The sequence below is a fragment of the Anticarsia gemmatalis genome, chromosome 24 (assembly GCF_050436995.1).
Source record: "Anticarsia gemmatalis isolate Benzon Research Colony breed Stoneville strain chromosome 24, ilAntGemm2 primary, whole genome shotgun sequence".
NCBI lineage: Eukaryota > Metazoa > Arthropoda > Insecta > Lepidoptera > Erebidae > Anticarsia > Anticarsia gemmatalis.
The window spans coordinates 9,487,045-9,512,479 of NC_134768.1; the positions used below are offsets into that span (position 1 = coordinate 9,487,045).

At 33.9% G+C, this 25,435-nt stretch overlaps 1 protein-coding gene across 5 annotated transcripts in view; it reads left to right on the forward strand.

Moving 5' to 3' along the window:
* LOC142983435 (cGMP-specific 3',5'-cyclic phosphodiesterase-like) overlaps positions 1-25,435 on the forward strand; it is a 131,781-nt gene that overhangs the window by 66,958 nt on the left and 39,388 nt on the right. For all 5 annotated transcript variants that reach the window (XM_076130288.1, XM_076130290.1, XM_076130286.1 and 2 more), the window contains exon 2: positions 430-1,134. In XM_076130288.1, the coding sequence (XP_075986403.1) occupies positions 493-1,134 (642 nt within the window). In that variant the 5' untranslated portion in view covers positions 430-492. The remainder of the gene's footprint in view (positions 1-429; positions 1,135-25,435) is intronic.

Genomic DNA, 25,435 nt, shown 5'->3' on the forward strand with positions numbered 1-25,435 from the left:
TATGTTTAACTGATCTCAGAAAAGCAGGTGGTTTTTAATTCGTCTGCATTTTTTGTGTTTCAGTAAACATATCTCAGTTTTTCATCAACATAAGCCACTTTTCATAGAAGGGGAATTGAAAATAAACATTATGTTACTGTTGGTTTTCAATACCCTTCTTTCTCACAGGTCGTATTAAAGAAGGTATTTTGTTTTCAGAACTCATAAGCTTTTTCCGTTCTTTATTTTTCTAGTTCTCGAAAAGTTTGAAATATACCTACATGTTAAAATTCTCTAACATAAACATTTACTTTAAAACTTAAATCAAATTACTAGAAACTAACAAAACTAGTATCAAACAACAAATAAAGAACAATCAACTGACCACACAAGTTGAAACAATGTTGTATTTGTTCAACACAGTTCTAACCCTCATCTATTTGCTCGCAGGTAATCGAAAACCGAGAAATGTGGAACATCGGAGCTGGAAGTGAAGGTACAAATTAAACGGCCATGACATCCGAAGAGCCCATCGATGTCGTCGCTAAGAAAGACGCGAAGAAAACTGACGAATGCGCCAACTTTGAGATACAAGACAACAAGAAAGAAAAAGCCATAGAAGACCAAAGAGTCAAAAGGTCTCAAGAACTTATGAGACTAGTCTACGAACTACCTGATGAAATCAAAGCTACAGAGATAATAGAAAACAACAATATGTTGAAAGAAAACCCACCAATCACGATCGTGGAGATCACTGAACAAAATGGTTGTGAACTAAGTTCTAATCAATGTGATAATGATTACTTTAAAATAGAAGGCGACGAGGATTTAGGCAATAAAGTGGTATACGATGTCCTCGCTACGAACGAACTGATCATGCAGTGTACTGAAGAGTTCAAAGAGGTGATAGACAGGTCGTCTCCTGATGAGTGTGATGTGAGTGATGAAGATTTGAGTGAGTTGAAGAAGTTGTTGGAAGGGAAACCTAGAGTATTGGAGCGGTATATTCGTGAGTGTGCTACTACTGATGAAGTGACGAGGTTGCACGGTCTGACGTCATCAGGCCCTCTGTCCCCGAGGCCTCACCACGAAGCCAGGAGTACGTCAGTGACGTCAGACCTGTTCCAGTTATGGCTGTCCTCGTCTCCCGTTAAGGTGAGTGATAATGTATTGTGTTATTGCGGTACTATTGAATCGGTTTAAGGTGTGTTTATAGTAGTTGTATGGTAATGGAATTTTTATCGAAATATTCGGTTTTTGTTAAGTGAAATATTTATGAGATGCGGATTTTGGGAGGTCGTAGCTTGTTTTTTGGCATTGGTTTGTGTGACATTATAATATATTCATTCATCGATTTGATCGAAGAAAATTATGATATTTATTTTGGAGATTGTTTTACATTTTAGTGCCAGCTTTTCTTTTAGGATTAGGTTTTACTTAGATCAAGCTGGCAGCGCTATATTTAACTATTAGATTTGTATTTATCTTTGTATAGGAAAAATATTTTTTCCAACACTATAATATTATATCATCATACTTTTGTTGCAAAAAATGGCTTCTTATATCAATATTTTGTTAAAAGCTTACTTAGTCAGTATTCTAGTAGAATATAAACCATATAAATAGTATTCCAAGTGCTCGTTCAGATTATTGTTTCAACATCTCATTTAACGCTTGAAAATACATTTAAATTCATAATTACACTGCAAGCGAGAACAATTAACGAGAAACGGTTTAACCCATTTCATCAAACTCCGAGTACTGTTTTTCTTTCATTCAGAGAACGGGAGTGCACTTTGTATATATAAATATCTAGGTAAACTAGCAAGGGACTGTTATTTGTGTAAACTGTTATTAGTGTATTTTCACGTTTAGTCGAACCATAATTAAAAGACAATTTGCATGTTCTTCATCGTATGGTTAGTGGTCAACCTAGTGTCAAAGTTGTACAAGCCGCCCGAAGGCCTTTGACGTGGCTTAACGACTGCTATCGTAGTAGATAACAACCGGGACCGACTTTTTACGTGCCCTCCGTAAAAAGTCGGAAATATCTCTTAGGTTAAGCTGCGCTTGCCAAGGTCTGTGGATGGGACCATCTTATACATATGGAGTTCCTCCGTGTTTCGGAAGGCACGTTAAATTGTGGATTCTGGTGTCATTTTCAAAGATCTTTGAAATGATTTAACGTATTTCATCAAACTCCGGGGGTACAGTGTTTTTCTTTCATTTAGAGAGGTAGTGCACTTTGTGTATATATCTAGGTAACCTAGCAAGAGACTGTTATTAGTGCAGTATTATGAAAACGTTTTAGATGAAATTACTTTGATAGTTGTGTTATTAAATGAAGAGTGGTTAACTAAACCATAGTTACATAACTGGTTTGTGAATAATTGTGAATATAATTTTTTAGTAGTTGTACATTTTAAATTGACGATTACAAATATTTTTGAGACTGGACTGATACTAAAGTAATGGTATGGACAGCAATAAAAACAAAGCAGCTCTTTTGGGTCAAAAATTTTGGACTGGATTACAAATTAGTTGAAAAATTTTCAGTTTTTTTAATTCCTGTAAAATATCAGGCCGTTAATAATTTACATTAACAATTATTTCATACAAACGATAAGACATTATGCCATTAAGCCAGCTACCAAAGGTATCAAGAAGCCACTGAATGGAATTCGATCAGCCTCCATCATATTTTGAAAGGAAAAACGTATTCTTGCCCTGCAATTTAAAGTGTCACTGCTATGCTAACGTACCAAGTGTAGGAAATAGCTCTACATCACGACATACACGATACTACCTCTATATTACTGTATATTCAATTAGTGATAAAACTATGAGTATTTATTATGTTATTATGATTGTAACACTTGATGCGTGGAGAGTTTTTTAATCAAACACTTCACTTGTTTACACTTGCTTCATGTATTGAAGTCTCACGTGGTATGGTTTGTTTTGTTGTTAATGCGACTAAAAGCTATGCAGATGTTATTAGCGTGAAAATTTACGATATAAAATCATAAACTTAACATTAATTAATATCTATTCTTCTTTTTCTTCTTCTTCCCTTTAAAGTGCCTCTAACTAGTGAAGGTTGGCAATCAGCCCTGCATATTTCGTCTTATCCTTTGCCAGACGAAAGCGTTCAGCAGCACATTATTATTTTAATGTCTATGATTGTTTTATTCGGTAGATACTATTAAACCGGTCACCGTTAATCCGGTCGCTAGTAATTAGGATGAAATCGTAGGATTTTGTAAAGCAGCTTGTTTTAACACCAAAAACAATTTAGCGGTGTAGCTTCTGAAGCTTTAAAAAAGCAACTTGATAGGATTTCATGAAATTTTGCATGAAAACTGACAACCCAAAAAGAGACGTAGTTCAAAATATTTTTTTTTATTTTATATTATATATTTTTTTCTTATTTTGTCATTCTATTCAAATGTCAGGCAAGTAAGACCCGGCGAGTCTTAGTTAGTCTTATAAGTTTGATAAAAACAATTATTTTCACATAAGATATTTCCACGAGTATCCATTTGCCATAGAAATCCGAATAAATCAGAGCTCAAAAGTATTACTAATATTGGAACAAAGAGTAATTGTACGAACAATGGCGCGCTTTGACCATCATAGTACAACAATGATGTACAGTCTTTATGTGCATGTCAGTGTTAGAGGTGACTTTGATAGCTAGTGCAGCTTTACTTGTAGGATATTCTTAGATAAAAAGTGCCTTAAGGTGCCTGGAATAATATTATTTTAGGTAATTGATTTTTTTTTTAAGAAATTGATCAGTAGTTTCTGTGAATTTTTCTGTTCAACGAAAATCTTAACCTTTTTTTAAAGGCGGGAGATTTAATTAGGAAGTTCTGTGTTAATAAATACCAAATAAGTAAAATTTACATTGAAAAAAAGGGTCTAAAGAGCTTTTTTAATATTATGGTCTTTAAATTTTACCTGACATAGTTTAACATTATTGGCAAATCAATATAAACTGCAACTCGATTCCCTACCACTATCGACTATCGACAATCGTCTGGCTATCGAGAAATTTTGTATGACAATGTGAGCAGCGCCTCCGCTGGGCGTCATAGAAACTATTTAAGCAGGACATTTTAAATGTCAAACTTTCAATACTCGACAGTACCGACGGTAGAGAATCGCGCTACAGTTATCTAAAAATTGTCCCTATGTTTGACACAGTATAATGGAATAGGCTTGCCTCTATTTGATGCCTAATTGCTAATTACACATTAGCTATTTACTCTAGCAGTGATCGTGTGTAACCATTAGCTCTGCATATAGTGTCATGTTCAAAACTAGGGTAACACACCTTTGATGTTTTTGTTTGGTTCACAATTCATAGTTTGTATATCTATTTGTATTTTAAGTGTAAACTCTATATTATTATGTCTGTTACGATTCCACGTGTTAGCGGTTCTTCTGAAATCTGAACTTAACTAGGGTTGACATTTTATATTATACTTATGGTAGACAATTTTCTCGGGAAAGGGAACAATAATAGATTTAACCTATTAATGCCCCACTGCTGCAAGGGACTTCTCCTGTAGCGAGGCAGGGGTTGGGCCTTCAGTCCACCACACTGTTCAGCTGCGGGTTGGGGACCACTTGCGTGGGAGGTACTAGCTTATACCACTTAAAAAAATTGCACGCTTGCGAAACCACAATACAAAGTCAAAACCTATTTATTATTTTATAATATAAGTTTGATGTAGGGGGAAAACTATTAATTCCCGCCTGGAAAAACGAATAAAGGTAAATACTACTACATAATCGCGTTAATTCCCGTGTAACATTAGATAATATATTATGTAGATTCCTATGTAAAAGTGTCATAGGAATTTCCTATCAGGAATTGATTAGTAACAGGTCGTAGATATTTTTTTTCCCGGTACAATGAATAATGAATAATATAAATATGTATGAATAAATGATAATTATATTAATCTATCACATATACTAGTTTTAATTGTTTTCATTCCTACATGAAACATTTTATTGCAATATAAGAAGTTAATACACGGAACACATATTTGTATGATTCGCAAATAGTTGTTTAGTGTCTGGTTGTACTTTGTGTCCGTTGTTTGTATGTTTGTAAAAGTCCTGGCAACACAAGAGCAAGTCTTAGTAAAGTTAAAAGATTAGTTAAGTAATAAAATCTGCATATATTGATTTAACGTTTCAATTTTAAAGCGCGATTCTCTACAGCCAGTATTGTCGAGTATTGAAAGTTTGACATTTGAAATGTACTGCCAAAATAGTTCCTAAGACGCCCGCTAGAGTCGCTGATCAAATTTCCATACAAAATTTCTCGATAGGTAGCCGATTGTCGATATTCGAAAGGAACAGAATTGCGATACAGGAGTTGACTTCTTAAGAGCAAGAGTTTTAACAGTTTAGTTAAATAATAAAATCTGCATAAATGGATGTAACCTTTCGATTTCTATTACGTAAATAAGTATTTAAGATAAATGGTCCGTAGCTGATGTGGTGTTGAGTTAGTGACAGTTTATCACATTGATAATGTTAAAAGCGTGTCGAGTGTTTCGCGTTTTCGTGTTACATGAATGACGAGTGACAAATATTGATGTGGCTTTTATGTAGAGCTATAGGAAAATGATAGGTAGTGGTGAATACGAATGCACGGTTCTAGGTTTGATTCTTGAGCTGAAAAAAGTGTTAGAAATTAAAATTATTGCATATTGTCTTCATGAATCCTACTAATATTTTAGGCGAAAGTTTGTGAGTGTGTATGTATGTATGGATGTTTGTTACTCTTTCACGCAAATACTACTGAATCGATTACGATGAAATTTGGTATGTAGGTAGTTGAAGACCCAGAATAACACATAAGCTTTTTTATTCCGGACACCTTTTATTCCGGAGTTCTCGAGGAATCGGGATTTACACAGGAAGGGTTTCCACTCGGACAGAGACGTGGTCAGCAGATTTATATATGTCAGTGTGTAGAATAGTGTCCCCAAACATGATAATAGTTTTTAACCCATTACTGTCCCATTGCGGGGTAAGGGTCTAGGGTTAAGGGAGGTGCCAACCTAAACCATTCGGCTATCACTGCTATACTATGATAAAACAGCAAAATCCTTACATATCTAAGGTCTGATTCCTAAACTCCTTTAAATTCCTCAATCTCGTATTTTCCCACCCTTGTGTGTAAAAATACTCAAACATCGGTAAAAATACTTTAACTCTTGAAAACGCTATGTAATCGTTTACCCAACCGTACTTGGCTACCAATAGGAACCGTATTTCAAACTGAAAAGGGACATTTCCGGCATCGAGTTCGCTGTGGTTTTAAAAATTGTTTGTATTTTGTGTGTTTTTATAACATCAAGTTCGTTATACTTAGAGATGTAGGCAGGAGCACTCACATTTCTACATTTACCTACAATTTTATTCCCATGTAATAGGGGGTGAAACTATAAGCCTTTAAAACGCACGTTACCAAACTCCGGACTTCTACAAATGCTAATAAAGTAAATGAAAAACTTTGTCTGTCAATTACTTTTTTTGGCTAAACAACAGGCCTATTTTGATGCAAGTAAAGATAGCTTAAAACCCGAGAGCAAAATATATACGTAGCAATACGAGTTAGTGAGTGATTACATGATAATATCAAATAATATTACCTATTAACTATAATTTTCTAATAAACATTTAATTAAACAAATGTAGGTAATATTTATCTATGTAAAACCACATAAATACATAATACACTAGAATCTTCTGTGGGAAATTACTTATTCCGTACATGAAGCGTTATCATATACGATAATTATTATTTATATAACGTTTATATATATTTACACACTGTCCTGTCCTACTACTATATACAACTTATTATATATATATCAGCTTAGCCTTTTTCCAAACTATGTTGGAGTCGGCTTCCATTCTCACCGGATGCAGCTGAATACCAGTGTTTTACATGGAGCGACTGCCTATCTGACCTCCACAACCCAGTTACCTGGGATTTAACACGATACTCTTCGGTAAGACTAGTTGTCAGACTTTCAAGCTTCTGACTACTGTTAACGACTGTCAAAGATCTTCGAAAATGACAGCCGGGACCCACAATTTAACGTGCCTTCCGAAACACGGAGGAACTCGATATGTATTAGATGGTCACCCATCCACAGAACAACCTCGGCAAGCGTGGCTTAACCTTAGAGATCGATCCGCGCGGCTGTCGTTAACTAAGCCACGAGCTCCTCACTACATATACAACTTATTATATACATAGTAAATACAAGGTTTTCTTTCTATCATCTTTATTATTCAAAATGACTGAACAGTTTCAGATACTTTTTTTTTAATTATGCTGTTTCCAGCCCGAGATTTTATCTACGTGCAAAGGTTTCACGAAATATAAAGTATTCTAAATGATAAACTATCAGTGCACCAAATTTTATCAGAATCTGTGTAGTAGTTTTGGCGTGATCGAGTATCAATAATTTATCCAAACACCCCAACTTTCGTAACTAGTATTTACTAGCATAGAAGTATTGATCCGTATTTCAAAAAACTCATTTATAATTAATATTCTGTCAAACTTTGCGTGCACTATTATTCTATTGCAAAACGTTTCATAACATTGAAATAATTAATTATTACACATTTATGTCAATGTCAAACAAATGTCATAAGAAATTAATTAGCTTTTTAATAAATTAGTCGCATTCATATATTCCCTGAAGGATTAGACAGTAAACAATAATATTACACTCGAAAGTTCCATCACTCTGATATTGCAAATATTTTAGACCATGGTACAGGTCTAAAATATTTGCACAAATGTTTTATAACCTAATTAATTCCCATTATCATGTCTTTGATCTCTAAAAGTAAATATAATATGGAAGGAATTAAATTAAAATGTAAGAGTAAATGTTTTCAAAAAATAATTATATTTTAAAACATTTATAGATCGATTTTACGTTATCTACGCTTAAAATGTAATCTTATTATCTAAAGTTATACATTGTTCCCTTAAAAATGATTCATCGCAAAATAATAATACAATTTAAAGAAATAAAAAAACACTTTAATTCTGAATCATATTATATTATATTTATTCTAACGTGCATATGAATACACGAACAGTATCCTTATTATCCATCTTAGATTTTTATTTTTATTTAAAACAAAACAATTTATTTCCCTACCACATCCACTCCTACTCATTGAATGTAGATAAAACATAAAAACATTATCACTCACTGATAAGATAGACACGGCGAATTGAATCGAACCTTATCAATACATTTATGAATGACGTGACATGCCATGACATGCCGTGACATGCTGTTAAATGTTCAATGACAACTCCCATCAATATGTCATCTAAACTCAGTGCTTTTAGGAATTTAGCTACCGTGACTAAACAATAGTTGGTGTAATGAAAAAGTACTCTTAGATTTATTTCCTATCCAACTAGCTGATCTTTGCGGAGACGCAAAATCTCATTGAAATCGGTTCAGTGATTTCAGCTGTAAACCTAAGAGGTATATAAACTACGTATAAATTACAAGGGTCCCCTGACGTAGGGAAGTTGTCTAAGTTGGACCACGGATCTTCAATATTTTACTCATAAAAATCGTAATTGATCAAATAGTGACTCTTACCGTTACGATAGTAGTCAGTATTTACTACGGTAGTCATTTACTTCTCTAGATTCTGGAAAAAAATATTGCGAAAACCTACATCTTCAAAGAAAACAAACTAAAATTCGACCCCACATTTTCTCCCCAGAATATTCTCCCCCTAAATCAGTAACCTCCATAAATTGCACAGTTATTACTCTCTTAAGTAAATTTCGTCAGCAAAAACATTATCGATAAAGAAAAAAGCTTTTAAGACAAAAAGTGATTTCAAGGTGTTTCGTATGTGTCCAAAATGACTGGTAAATGAGTTACCGTTGAATTTCCTTGGGGTAAGTGGAACTGATTATGTCTTCCATTATGAGAGATTCGGGGAAAAATATTGGGTTTGTGTTGCGTGAAATTCGGGTAAAATTATGTTGTGTTGCCAGCCTACGTGCATGGTATCGACAGTGATTTATAAGAGAGTTTGTGTTGTGCTAATGTTGAATTTGGAGAATCAGATAATAGAAACCACTCTAAAATAATCTTTAGGTATTCTCCTAAACTTTTAGGGCGCAGCTATTTTACAAAAAAAAAATCGAGATTTTTTATTCTATGGTGAGTAGTCAACCTAGTGTCATAATTGTTCAAGCCGCACGAAAGTTCTTTGACATGGCTTAGCGACTGTTGTCTTAAATTACAATAACCGGGATAAAATTTTTAACGTACCCTACGAAGCACGGAAACAATCCAGTTCAAATACCACCACACGGTCACCCATCTTCGGATTGACCCCGCTAAGTGTAGCTTAACCCAGAAATCGTTTACCGACCGGTGAGCGCTACTTAAATACCCCAAAACTGATAATTTTACGTGAGGAAACCTTCAGAAACATGCTAAAACATGCTCAATATACTTATTTCCTCAATACCTGCCATATCTAAGTTTCCCAATAACCGTATTCCTCTGATCTTTGCAGTACCTTTTGCAAGTGTCAAATCGTATTACCTCTCACGGCCAGACGCGTCAATCATATTGACGATACAAAGTGAACTGCTTATAACTGACTGTTATATGCAAATATATGAGAGGAATATGTTCAGTCAATATATCCGATTTCCTGACAGAAATTTTGAGGTATCAAATTTTCAACGTAAAGGCATTTTTTTGTTTTCTTTGCAATAACTACTATGAATAAAATTGTAAATGATTTGAAACCTAGCTAGCACAATTAATTGAAAACTCTTCGCTTTAGTTTTACTCACGTCAATAGTGATTGCTCCAACATTGTAGGAAAACTGATTTTAAATATCCTACGTACAATTTGTACAACTTTTTTTCAATAGTTTTCAGTAGTTTAGCTATCATTCAAAAAACTATATTTTTTATTCATTCTGATTGGTAGTTTCAGAGATAAGCGCGTGCAACCACAGCTTAATAATATTGATGAAACAATCCGACATTTTTTATGAACAAACTTTAATCGGTCGACAATGTCCAAATTAACTGTAACACTTTTCTCAAATATCGAAAATTGCCGAGGAAAATTATCAAGGAAAAGTTAAAATAAAAATCCAGCCTCATTGCCAAAGAAAACGGTAATTATAATCACCATAATTAGTTAATTACGTCCTAAAGAGCTTGGAAGATTGCGCGCCATTTTACGACCTGTCAAAATTACTTTTTTTTATTTTCTCAGGCACCGGCAATCTTTTTACAGCCAGCTCTGATGATATTAAAATACACATTATATTGAAATTTTTCCATCAAATGCGAACTTCGACTGGCTGGAAGCCATTTTGCAGATTACTTTGTGAAAGAACGGCTTATAAAGTTCAAGCGAATTTTTCTGATAGTAGTGGAATATTTTTTCGTGAATGATATTAGAAATTTTTGCTTTGATCGCTTATTGTTAGTTATTTTAGATTAAATAATAATCATACATACAGCAATATATCACGCCTTTCTCCCCTTGGGGTAGGCAGAGACCAAAGAACGCGACTTGTTACGACGTTGAAATTTTTGCAAGACATTACCGTCGCGTTATGATCACAAAATAAAAATGTAGTAGGAAAAACGAAGAAAAAAACTGAAATTTTGTATGAAAAATACTCTATTAATACATATATTCGTTAAATTACACGTTCTTTCCATAGAGGTAGGCAGATTCTTTGATATCTGCCTAATACTCCATTAATTACGTTCAAATATTTTAATTTATAATAACTGGTGAGACATTGACCTCGAAGAACTAAGCCTTCATAACCCTTTCCTCCGTCACCTCATTAAACATTTACAAAACACAATAATTCACAACATTGTCCCTCAGAATACCCTGCTTTATTTTACTGAAGGTTGAATGAGAGGTGTTAAGCTAATTTTACCACGGACATTGCATATTTGTGCCGAGGAACTGGTGTGAAAAAATGGTTTTAAAACAAATCTTGCAGTATTTTCTAGTCTCTACAAATGAGTACAGTGGTAGAGAATCATAACGCTATAGTAACGCAGTGCTCTTCAGTTGGTATTTTCGACAACCGTCTAGCTATCGGTAAATTTTATATAAAAATCTGATCACTATTGGAACTATGATCATTGGAACTATATTTGTCATACATTTTAAATGTCAAACTCTCGGGACTGGATAGTTCAACCTGTAGAGAATCGCGCTACTGATTCTTTTGGTTAAGGCGCAAACTTACATAATTATATCAGAATCAGATTATTTTTAAATAGATGCCTTTGTATCAGACCTCTAGATTACCTGTAAGTCTTTTCAAAATCTTCTTGACAGAATAACTTAAGAAAAAAGTCTGTCTCGACTCGGAATTCGAACCCGAGATCACATTCGCATGCACTACTGATCGACAGTGGCAATTTGTCCACTAAACATACGATAAATATGGAAGGTTCTATTACCATTAGTCCAAGAGCTTCAGTGACTACGCAATACTTGGCTTATTTTCATGTAAATTGCGTACTTACGCACTTATTCCACGGTTTGGTAGCTTCATATTGTTTTCATATTTACATATTATCAAGGCTGCTTTCATGATGAAGGTATATTTGCTTCAAAATGCTTTTAGGGTGTAGATTTTGAAGGTACTTTGAATAATGGTGTGTATGGAAAAGTGTTCTTTGTGGTATTATTTACGTCATACTGAAATTTTTATTGAATTTACCATATTATATAAATCACTATACCATACACAAAATTATGTCCGATATATAAATATTACATAAATTGTAATTTTTCATATTTATAGCCCACGGAAAAGAAATCAAAATCGTGATTGTCCCACTACTGGGTAAAGGTCTTCGGTGGAAATGAGAAAGGGTTGAGCCTTAAATAGACCACACTGGTCAAGTGTCTCGGACTATGCATTCCTTCAAAAACCGTGTTAAAATCTTTTAGACCTTTTATTAAGTTTCATCACGATGTTTTTCTTTAATAGGTGTAAAAGCGGATCCAACATTTTTATTTGTACTAGAAAACAAGCGACCGTCTTCCATTTTATAAGGCGATATTTTCTTTTAGGTACCTATAGTATCCGTTCTTTTCATATTTTCTGTACCGTTTCTTGTCAGTAATCTAACAATCATTATTTAAAAAATATGACACAAATCCTTAAACACTTATCTCCAAAAACACTTTACATGGAAGTGAATAAAATGTACAAAGAACGATTCATAAGACTCCATACTTAAAGCATTTATTATAAATCTTATTACGTCACTCACAGAGTTCTTTTTCCAAGAATTTCTTAACATTTTCAAGCATAATACCTTAAGTTCTTCAGCAAAATGTTCTTTCAAAAATTAAATTTCTGGGAACATTTTGTGATGACAAAAGCACATTGTGATGTTCAAAGATTGAATCGAGATCTATTGAGAAGTAAACTTTGTTAGATGACAAAGGGTCCATTACCTGATCGACACCTTCAGAGTCTTTTTGGCTCCTTTCGTTCGTTCAATACCATTCAATAATATTTGTGAACTCATTCTTTTACGTATTTTCGGAAAAGATTTGAAAGAAAACTGCCATCATGTGCATTAGTTATCAATTTAATTATAGTAACCTGTAACTGTCTGAGAATATTATCTGTCACTCTGACAAATTTTATCCAAATCGCTTAAACTGTTTTGATGTTAACGACAAGCAAACAATAAGTGGAAAACTAAACAAACTTTGTTGCTCATCAGTTAATTAATAATTCGTTGATATACCTTGCCTATTTAAATCCCTTCTGACCAAAAAATATAATTGCTTCGCTTTTTAGAGCAGTCTTTCTCTCATCTTTCATTATTTGCACCTTCTCTATGCAATTTCCTACATATATTATCCAAAATCGATATAAAATTGTGGAACCGAATATCTTTTTCCATAAATTGTTAATATTTTGGTATTCTAATATACTAATTAACATCACATTTTTAAAGCTATCTTTCATAAAGCATGACAGATGAGTAGGTTCTGCGGAAACAATCGCTGTCGTTACGAATTCATTACGAGTGAGGCGTCCCGTCCGTCGCTACGTTTTGTGTTAATGAAGTATTTTACACAACAGTGATGGGACTCACTGCTAGTTGTGATGTCGATGAGGTTTTCACACTGTAAATACTACTACAACTATTTAGAATAGGATTTTATCATTGACTATTATAATTAGGATAGATTTGACGGGGTCTTCGTAATACAATTTGTGGAAATGATCTGATATTCTGATTGTTTAAATACTTAATTGTTGTTCAGAGATGATGTAACCTCTGATAGATAAATACTTTTCTTAAATTTCACTCAACGACTTTATTAATAATCACTGAATTAATTGTTAATATTCAATGTTCTCATATAATTTTAAAGTTCCAACTGCAGTTCCAACAATTCCATACTGTTTCATCAGTAATTGACTCAACTCTAACACTTTCCCAAACCTATCAAACAAACTGTCTTTTACATAGACAATCGTTACTAAACACCTTCCCCTTAGAAACAAAAATTTGGATGCAAAATACCACAACATCCACCTCCATCCCTAGATGAACGTTTCATTTCAAATTTATTTGAGATTTCCCTCGAGTGGTGGAACAAAAAGACTCTAACAATATGTGGTTGCTATAATTCTCACCCCCCCTCCCCTCCCCTCCCTCAGGCTAGATTCATGGAAATTTATTCTTATGTGTTACATACATGGAATGGGTTGGGCTTGTCTCCAGATATTGTGTTACGTTTGAAAATGTATGGGAAGGTATATCTGGATAGGATTGTATTTTGAATACGATATTGCTAGGTATTTTTTTTCGTTTGTAGATAGTGATTCCATAACAGATTACCAATGGATTCAGTTTTTATCTTATGACTAGATATATGGACGTGAATGAAGCAAGGGACGTTTGTAGGCATTGTTGCAAGTGGCGATCTTTGGTTCCTACCTAACCATATATTTTCGGAAATTCATATTAATCCGTAAGCATTCGGAATTATAATATATTAAGCATTTGGCATTGCAATGAACTCAAGATCCAATACTTTAGCTTAAATCTGAGGTGTTTTCTTTGAATGTAAAGTCATGTTTCCTTCAAGTGAAGTGGCTTGTTATCAAGCTTACGAAACGAACTGAACAATATTAGAAGCTCTATTAAAATATATATTTCATACAGAATTTAATCCTAATAAAGAGCTAGTAGACGTGGAGAGCGCACAGGTGTACTACAATCGCATTCATATAATCCTATAAATCGTCTCTTGCACTCGTCTGAAAGAAATTATAAGATCTTCAAATGAAAATATAAGTATCTATAGAATCAAGTAAATTTAATTCGTAACTATTTTGCTGCCCATACCATATGCCATACTACCTTTTTCAAGAATTGTTAAAAAAAATAAAGTTATCTAGGTTTTCTCACGATGTTTAGGCCGTCAACAAACAGTTGTGGCATTTTTTAATAATTCAATCACATACACTGAAAAAACAAATCCCATAAATAGGAAGGCAGGTGTTTGTGACTTAAAAATCCTTAAATTGAAACTTTAAAAAGGATATATTAATATAAACACAACGTATGTATGTGTTTGCTTGTAACAGTAACAAAAAGTACTTATTTGGCCCGAACTCCGAAACATTTTCATCTGAAGATCATTTTCTCTCTTACTTTCTTATTTCAGAATTAAAAGTATTTCTTCTGCTAGCGTTTCTTTTGTTCAATTATCTCAAATTAGTTCTATAGCCTTAAGGATAATGAAATTGTCTAATCATTAGCATTTTTACAATTCTTAAGATGATTTCATTTTGAGTATTGTTACTTGATATTCTTTAGTTTTTGTTATATAAGAACTAACTAAGTACTTGTAAAGAAAACGGGTTTTTATTTCATATTGTCTCATAGTATAATTTGATATACGCCTGTTATGTCCGAAGATGAGAGTATAAATGTATGAAATAGGTACACAGAGGTTTCGTGTTTTAGAGATTTATTATTAGTTCCATTTTGTGGGCGAGCCTGATTCCATATACCGGACACGCAAACTCGGGGCTATATTCTAAAATGTTTTAGTACGAAAACCTCACTTAAATTTTTTTTTTGTTAAACTTTTTTCTTTTATTTTCAATCCTATCTTTATGTACGCATTCTAAGCAAATAAAGACCTATTCCATCCATTTTTATCTGTTCGAAAATCGAACTCGAGACCTCGTTATCAGTCGTATACACTATCGCCCAAAGCACAGTTGCAGTAAAATGATGGTAGCTCACCAACTCCATAATTACTCAAAGCCTGAAGCGTAACTACTCTAAGCTAACACTAAACTTCAGGCTGTACTATCGAAACACGCTCCATATCTGACATGTTGATAACTAAGTCGCGACTTAGTGGCGGGTTAACGCAACAGTTTGTGTACAACGGTGATCGTATGCGGTTGCTCGATCACTTAGTTACAGGATTAGTGTATTGGATGCAATGTTACATTGGTGAGCTGTTGTAGATGGGTATTACGTATTAGGGATAAATATGTTGATTTTGATTTGGTAGTTGTGATTGTCGACTCCGGTAAAGTGTAATAAGGTACAGCAAAAGTAAATAAGATAGACGGCTAGTACCTAATAACAATTTAGATTTTAACAAAGTCATCAGCTGCATTTGTATGTGTGCACACACCAAAAAAAAAATACTGAATGAAGTTTATTTTCGCCAATAGACAGTTTAGTTATTCATAAAAATGTTGTGCTTACATAATGATGATGAAATAGAATAACTTTTTTAGCTTATATTGGCTCACTATTGGCCTTACCAATCTCTTTCCAACCGTACCTATTGTAGTCTTGTCTTTTTAAGTAGTTTTAGCTAGCTTATAACTTTTAAACGGCCTTTTTTAAATATGTTTTTTTAAAGAAATATAGCGACTTGCAATTGGATTGGAACCGAAGTTTGCAAAATATAATTGTGTTTACCATTTCACCTATAAAATCATTATCGGTATTTCCTAGTATACAAACTATTGTCTAACTCTAACCACTCAGAACAAGTTAAACAGTCCATCCTGCAAGTGACCGATACATAACGAACTAATTCACTACAACTACAACTAATTCAATACAAGTGTTAGCTGTGTTCGCAAAGTCGAAGCGGCTAAGTGCACTGAGAGCGTTGTCGCGAACAATTTGCTGAGCAATCCGTAGTTTGTTGTGTTGCGGCAATATTTCCTGCAGGCGCTTCACTTGTTTTGTTATTAGTTGGGACTAAATCAATTATGTTATGACTAGTTATGAGTGATATTGTAGAAGAGAAGCATTAATAAATGTAGGTATTATTTTGAGATACTTATTTCGAAGCTAGGATATAAGGATAAAAAAGGTGAATGTGGTAGTCTTTTTTTAAATATGTGAGTATTTTATTACAGATTTTCTCATATCCCTATTCTACATAGGTCTCCATTATTCTTCAGTCTTGAATTATATTACTTACTTTTTATTTAAATAGAATTTACAGTTGTTTGGTGACAAAAAGAGATAATAACTTGAATTGTCAGGTGAATAATCCTTTACATAGGAAACGTAATTTCTTATCGTTGTAAGGACTATTTCTTTTCCGAGCTAAATATAATAAATATTCAAATGGCTTAATTCAAATACGTAACTTATAATTTAAAATCCCCATAAAATTGGTATCAAATCTTAAGCATAAATAAAAGCCGTATAAGTCTTTGAAGGCAGGTTTTTATTTGCAGTGCTTATAAGCCGAGCTGCGGTAAAGCTCGATGTGAAATACGATTGAACGCTCCACCGAGCACACGGAAGGTACTTCAGGTAATATCTTTAGTAATCCGCTGGTGGATTTTTATTTAAGACTGATTTTTACTTAGCTGGAACTTGAAGGGCGAGTATTTTTATTTTAAATGAAACTGTAATTATTGTTGTAACTTTGAATTTGCTACTTGTCCTGTAATAGAAACTAGTTAAGAAAACTGTACAACTCAAAAATGCTTTAGTGTTCTAAGTTTTAATAAATATACACTGACGTGTTTGACTAACGGGACTTGTATACATAATATTAAGAAGCTCAAAGGGTTAGTTGGTATTAAATTGACACTGTCCTTTCATGAGGCTTTGAAGTTGCTTGAAGAATAACATTTTGAAATGTTTAAGCTATAAAATCATTGATCTTAAACAATTTTGGGCTCAAAGTCGATCGTTCATCTATTTTCCTAACACACATGTGTTCATCTGTTACCATAACTGCTGAATATAAATGATAAAATGATAACAATCAAACTTTTTAAACTCCTTTATAGAATACAGCCATGGGTTCGCTACAAACATGAGCATTTGAGGTTAACTGAAAGGGCTAACAAGACAGCAGACGTATCACTAAACATATCACTTAGTCTGTTTTTCCAGTCCCTTCTAATAAGGGTGTATTTACTTGTCTAAATAAGCCAAAGTCTGTACATCACAGATCATTGATCCGGAGATCCGAACAGCGCAGCTTTTCACCGCGACGGGCGACATTAATCGCTTGACGCGCGACAATCGATTGTCGTGTCATGTGTCGCGGTACATGTACTGTGAGCGACAAAATGTTTTGAGCGTACTTTAAAATCTTCGTAGTATATACAACAGCTTGAATAAATAAAAACTAAAATGCGTAGACTATTCTTAATGATAGTTTATGGGGTGATATTTCCTTAAGAAAAATGACGACTCGATGTTTATTGATTCTTTCTTTGTAACCTTATCTCATAATTTTCTGAGTCAGTAAGCTTAGCATGTGTGTAGGATCCTTTCTATCAGTTCTTGTAACCAGTTACATTTGACTATTATAAAGTTCTTCCAGAACGTATATGTAAATTACTATAACTGTTCTCATGAATCATTCTGCATATAACTGAAAACTGCAGGAAGATCCGTACAGGCGGACGGTGCAAGCATTTGTATATGTACGTCTAAATATTTATTGTTTTTCTATACAAACATTGCATACATATTTTCTCAACCTACTATAGTACTCCAATGCTCTTAATTCTCCTCGAACCCGCATTTACTGTGAAATCCTTTTCTATCTGTCTGTACAGAGGTATCAGATTTGTCGCGAGTGACGCGTCGTCACGGGGGTGCTTTGTGCGGATTTCGACCCGCTGTGTATGCATTGTGTGTGTTATGTTACGGTCAGATGTATCTGTCTAATATGATGTTATCGTTAATGTTAGTATTAGTCACCGATATGTAAGTTTTACTTGAATGTACAGTGTCGTTATTTGTTTTTTTTTTGTTTTTGTGTTAAGACATTTTGTTGATGATAATGTATTTAAAACGTACCATGATGTCTTCTTTTCTTTCTCGTGCTACATTCGTTCATTAGATTGGTCTCAAGTAGCCCCAGGCTTACTCAAAAAGCTACTCAATTGCAAAAAGCATTTCAATTAGTTCTGAATCTCATAGTCACAGAAGAAGTTTCAGTTGTAGGTTCTAACAAGAACACAGTGTACACAAATGTTTTGAACTGATGTCACATCAAAACATTTGTTCAATCATTGTACTGCGTGTAATAGTTACACAGTAAATCGTTTCGGCGATTTGCACAATGCTTACTTTTCGCCCAGTAATATCAAACCAAAATATATTTACTTGTTAAAATCAAAATCAAATCATTTATTCATTTAGGTCAAATATTGACACTTATGATAGTCGTTACAATAAAATGTTAAAGTAAAATGTTGACATAACGATTGAGATATATATGTATTAATGACAAAAATTCGACTACTATCTCGTTCATTATCATCTGACTCGAGAAGGTGTTTAAAGCCTTAAGTTCAAATACAACATCGAGCCAATACCTGAACAAAAACATTCACCTCCAGAAGCCATTAGCGCAAAATATACTCGTCCACAAAGGGTGAGGGCTCATGTGTCACGTAGCGTGTAGTTAGTGATCGCTAATGTGTCGTACGTGAGTCGTACGTCGCGTGACGGACTGTGTGTGCTCTTCTACTATCAAATTAGGAAGCTATTTCGATGGTCGCTTCTGTTTCGTTTTTGGGCAGGTACTGTATTTTTTATATTATTCTGATTCATGTAGTTTACGTCCTCGTATAATCAAAATATATCCATTAATAAATTAACTAGCTCACTTGCACTCTGCACACGTTAATTTAATAAAATCAATATATAGCTACTGAAAAAGAAATATTGAGACAAACAATTGAACAAATGTTGACATTTACTTTGGGCATCATCGTAACTAAATCTACCACTAGGTCAGAAAGGGGGCTTTAAAAAGAAAAGTTAGTTGCCAAAACACGAAATCAAACTAAAGTACCCACCTGAATACAATCGCCTTCAGAAGCCATTAGCACAAAATATTCTCGTCCACAAAGGGTGAGGGCTCATGTGTCACGTAGCGTGTAGTTAGTGATCGCTATTGTGTCGTACGTGAGTCGTACGTCGCGTGACGGACTGTGTGTGCTCCGCTGCTATCAAATTAGGAAGCTATTTCGATGGTAGGTAAAGAACATACGTGTGCGTGTGTTCTTTGGCCAGGTTCTGTATTTTTTTCTTTTTTGTTTAGTTTCTTTTGTTATATGTGTAGTTTGTGTAACTAGATTAACTTGCTGACATACGCTCTGTTTACGTTCATAGCTCTTAATTCTCTAGTTGCCAGGAGTTTCGTGCCACCTCTTCAAATTGGTTTAACCTTCCGAACTGGCGGTAACTTTACCGATTGTATTTGACCATCATAAGTGTCTGTACATGTCTGATATGAATAAATGATTTGATTGTGATTTTAGCTCTTAAGATGTCGGAAAAAAGTAGCTAAACAAAACACTCTGGTTAAACCCAGAACTATCTCCATGGTAAAAGCGTTCATTATCGTTTCAGTTTTGTTGTTACAAACTTTCACATTTCGTTATATTAGTATGGAAGTAAGTTATCTTGTTATGGTATGGTATGTCAAATATTGTTTTAATTAAAATTACTGAGAGGTACTACTCCACAAAAAAAAACTACAAAAAAATTAAAACGTTCCACCAATTTCTATAGAATTTAAACCGGCTAAAACACGATGAGTTTTACGGCTTCACCTCCTCCCAGTGAACTCTGAACACCCTCCCGGAGCTTAGTTTCTATTACCAGTGTCCCTCAGGACTTGCACGGTATTACGCCACTGTTTGGAACACAATAAAATGTTTATGGGTCTCTGCGAAATTGCCTGGATTTTTATGGGGATTGGGATTCTCTGGTGTTATAGCCTGGGTTTTAGAAATGTGTTCAATAAATTGGATAACTTATATTAATATTGTAAAATTAAGTTTGTAAAGTTTGACGTATGTATGTTTGTTACTCTTTCAAGCAAGGATACCAGGAAACGGATTGGTACAGAGATAGTTTACAGTCTAGATTAACACAAAGGCTTTTTCCTCTTAAAAACCAAATGCAACTAGCCACTATCAAAGCTAGCTATCGATAAATTTAGAATGATTATCTAATCAGCGCCCCTAGCGTGCGCCATATGAATGATATCTGCGGTGCATTTTGAATGTCAAACTCTCGATGCTTGATGGTAACGACTGTAAAGAATCGCGCTACTGTCTTATAAATCTTTACCTATTTACTAGATAATTGAATGTTGATTCTGTAGAGCTTAACTAATTGACTGTTTATTCTGTTATTTTTTACCATATTCTACAAATAAAAATTATGATTTTTCTTTTGTAAAAGGGTCATTTTTATATTCCTTCTTGACGAAATAATAGATCATGAGTTACGCACATTGTGATTTTAGTGTACGAAATTAAACGTCGTCTACTTAGTTTGAAATAAATTGTGTTATCGTTTGTACCTGCTGTCAAATTTTCTGTTTTTCTAGTCCTTCGCTCTAAATTTAATTAAAATTTTACGTAAGTGTTATTTCTACTAAATGTTATTGAATCAACTTTTGGCATAATAAATTATATTTAGGACGTTTATTTTGGCAGTTACAATAGCAATTCTTCTTAAAGTTGTTCTAATTATACAATAAAATGTGTATTGCGGTACTTATTCTTTTTTAAATAACATGTGCCAATTATTTTTTTTAAGTTTTTTTATTAAAACACCATATATTGTTTAATTATATAAAACCATAGATCCACGAATATTTTTTTCTCAGACAGTATCGAAAATCTCGTTGACATAGCAATAAACACAGGCTTCATTCCTAATCATAGCTTAAAACTCTACACCGTCATTCCTAGTTCGATCACCAAGGAATATATCTACCAAAAATCCCATAATCTAGACCGCCTAACAATCCACGTTCTACATAATACACGTAATAATCCCCAGCATCACGCCTCATCTAAATTAGTCGTCGACAGATTGAATTACATTTTTCCACGAATTTTCTGAAGCTACGTGACCAACATCACTATGAACTCATGGATTATGGCACCAGATTTTGAATACGAATTAGGAGACTTTAGGAAAATTACATTAATATAGATAGATACATAAATAAAGGAAAGCGTGTTTAAATTGTTTTTTGGATTTGAAACACACATGTTTTTATCTGTCAGAAATGCAGTTAAGATGTGCATTTTTTAAAATTACGTAAGACAACTTTTTTTAAAACCAATGACTGTCCACTGTCCCGGTTGGCAAAGGTCTCCTCCTGAGCGAGGGAGGAGTTATACTTCGAGCCCACCATGCTGGCAAAGCTTAGTTAGGGATTTTGCATGACCTTAAGAAACGATAGAAATAATACATACGTATTAAAATACAATATCTGGTTTTCTTGGTTAACTTGTGGACATAATTTTAATAATGCATAAGAAAATTTCAGTTTTAGTACATCCCAAATAGAAATAGCACACAATATCCCAAATTGTAAATAATACGTGGACAATTCATATCTACATATAAAGTGATTCAGTTACTTTGAAACCTTAAATAGCTATATTGTTGCCAGTTGTTACTAAGCTAATTCAGACCTTCAAAACTTCAGTATAACTGCGACAAAAGGTCGAGCACTTAAAAATAAAGTCCATTAGTAAAAAGTACAAAGACCTTAAAGTTTTTACAAGTTTTACGACTTTTTCGAATAGGACACTGGCTAATTCAATATTCAAGAAATTCGGAGTACAAACTTGCGAGTACGACTGAAAGTCTAGGGTTTCTTTTAGGACTTTCTTTAGAGACTTTAAATAATATAAAGTTTTGTTTTTGGACGGCTGTTTTAGAGATATTTCGGACAAGGGCATACTTTTTCTAGTGTTATGTTCGGTCAATACTTGCAGTGCATCGTGTATGCATTTTCTAGCAAACAACTTGTGTGAGAGATGAAGATCGAGTAGAATATACACATATCATATGATCTGCAGAAAGAAATACTACTTAGCGTACCTTTTTTGTCTACTTTACGAATAGAATGCCAGCTAAGAATGTCAACTCAACTTATACCTCTTAATCCGAAATTTTGAACGTTTTTTAAGCATCTAACTTCTTAGAATAATATAGTATCTTTCAGTTTTAATCAGATCCTTTGTTAATATGATAACGCTTTATTTACGTGTCGGGACTTATTGTAAATTAAGGCGAGAAGTTAGACGAACAAAACTCAAAACAGAACTATGAGATATCCTAAAAAACCTTCTGTATTGTGATGAAATCTCTAGATCCCTAGATAACGAAATCTTTAAATTATCACTACATTTTACACAAGACTACTTAACTTATCAATAACAATCAATATAATATTGTAATTTTCACGGCAATTTATTTCGAATACAATTGTGCACTCACTGCGATTGAAAGACTAAATTGGTCCGATGATTGCGACGTGCGATCAAAATTAAATAGCCTTCACTCTGACGGGTAGCCGTTTATTTCAGAGTGAATATATTGATATAATATCTTGTGTTCGTGTTAAAGGGAATTATTAAAAACGGGGTGAAACTGGGGTGCGTCATTTTGTTGACATGTTTAATAGATATTTCTCATTACAGTTTTAGGGTTTAACGCTTCATGTGCTGAAAGGAAATCTATAATCTATACTAGTATTGGATGTTGAAAGTTTCATGTTTGGGGTGGATAGATGTATGGATATCTGAAATTCAATCACGCGACAACTATTGAAAAGATTTTGGTGAAAATTTGTAGTTTGTTTGTTTGTTACCTGGATTAAAACAATTGATACTGTATCCTGGGGTTTTATTCCTTTTTCCTGTGGACGAAGTAGCAAGTAGAAGCAAGTGACTCGTAATATTCTGGGATAGTAATTTATTTTTATCAAGTTTTAAAACCTTTCAACACCTTCCATATTCAAGCCAGTAAATTCTAACTTTGAAGACAAAAGTTAACAAATTTGTTATACCATCACAACTTTTCACAAAAGATGAACACTGGTACATTTCCTTAGTATTATGAACTTTGCTAATGGGCTCCTACGTTATATATTTCATTGGGAAACTTCCCAAAAGAAATAAATTCCCATTTAAAAATTTCACCCCACATTACACCCTGCGTAACTAAAAGACTTTTCAATTGCGAAATTGAGCTCTATTTACCAGTCGTTAGGTTGGTTTTCGGTTGACTGGGTAAAGGTTTTTAGGGTATTTTATTCGGAGTATTTTTTTGATAATCCGTAAAAATAATCACAGAAAAGCTTTTAGTCAAAAGGACGCTTCAGTTTAGATATGAATGATTTAATATAATATTGATATTTCTGAGTGAGGTTATTTTCATTGATGTCTATAAATACTTGGGCTGATATAGCCTTTTGTGCACGGTGGAGGGTAAATCAATACGACCTATTTTCGCGTGTAATGTATTTTGTGGTAAAATTGATTATTTTGCGGTGAAACAGCATATTCCCAAAACTATTATTACCTAAATAATGCTAAGTCAATCGCTTGAAATAATTTTTGACTTTTCTTTTGATATAATAATGCCCGTTTCTGAGGCACATTTAGCGATAGTTTATTCAAACTGTTTTTTTTTTTTAGTTTAAACTATTGAATAGATAAACTACCGCTAAATGTAACTCAGAAACCGGGGGTAAGTGCAGTAAATTCCCCGTAATGAAGTCTATGACAAGGCCTATAGATTATAGAGCTCATCATTAAAAATTGTAAAACAAAAATAAACAGAGCTAGGCCTGGTTACTTTAACTTTTAAAGTATTGGTAGTGATTTGTTCATTGTAACAAAGGTAGGCCTATTCTATTGGACTAACAATGAGGCCTCGAGGGTCCGAATCCCGCTCATTACTCTTGCTTCGATGGCACATAGATAGTTATATTTTATGTACTAGAAAGACATTGACCATTACAGTCGGTACTATCATACATTGCTGAAATACAGGCTCTACCATTTCGACTACAGATGGCTACACCGCTTAAACTGATCTATATTGGCTTGTTAAAATATTTTGACAAAGTTATGTTTATTTTAATAAACATTGTTATTATTAGCATTACTATTAATCGAGTACCACGAGTTTGATGATTTAAATGTACTTTAAAATTTGTTCTTACGACACCCGTTTCAGGCGCTGATCAGATTTTCATACGATTTTTTTTAATAGCTTTCGTTCCTGGTCGTTCGTTGATCGCCTATAAATGGTAGTATCCCATTAATAACGACTGCCTCCGTCGCACAGTGGTTTAGGTCGCCACGCCTCTACCATTGCGTCGAGAGGTCGTCTGTTTGATTCCCACACAACAACTAGAATTATTTTTGCAATCAACAAATAGTAGTTTCGGGTCTGGTTGTACTTTGTATCCGTTGTTTGTATATTTGTAAAAGTCCCCGCAACACAATTATTAGTGCAGGAGTTGTCTAAAAAAAGATTGGGCCTCTTTCAAATATAAAAACAAAACAGCATCAAGGCCATACAAAAACTGCAGCAGAACATGTCAGATTGAATTACTACGACGCAGTCACAGTTCGCGCTCACATCCGATACTTCAAGCTAGACTCGCGTAAGATTTATTACTGCACATACACTTCTGACTGATTTAGTGTACAGGGTTAACTGTTAATGTCAGGGAGGTATAAAAGGTTGTTTACTCCAAAATATCTGACCACGAAAATCGCTGACTCGTTGACGACTTCTTGCCGGTGGTATTTTATTTTAAAAGAATCCTGAGAGTGACTTATTGAGTGCATTCGGTTTGCTAGATATGCATCTATGGAATAGAGATACTAAAGGAGATCATCCAGGCTCCATACATTTTTGGGCCTTTTTCAAAGTACGCACCCTCGATTGCGTGCAACTAACAAACCATCGTCTAGGTAAGAGGTCACCTAGAGTGTTGCCGTTGGGTTGTTATGTCCGACTCATCGGCA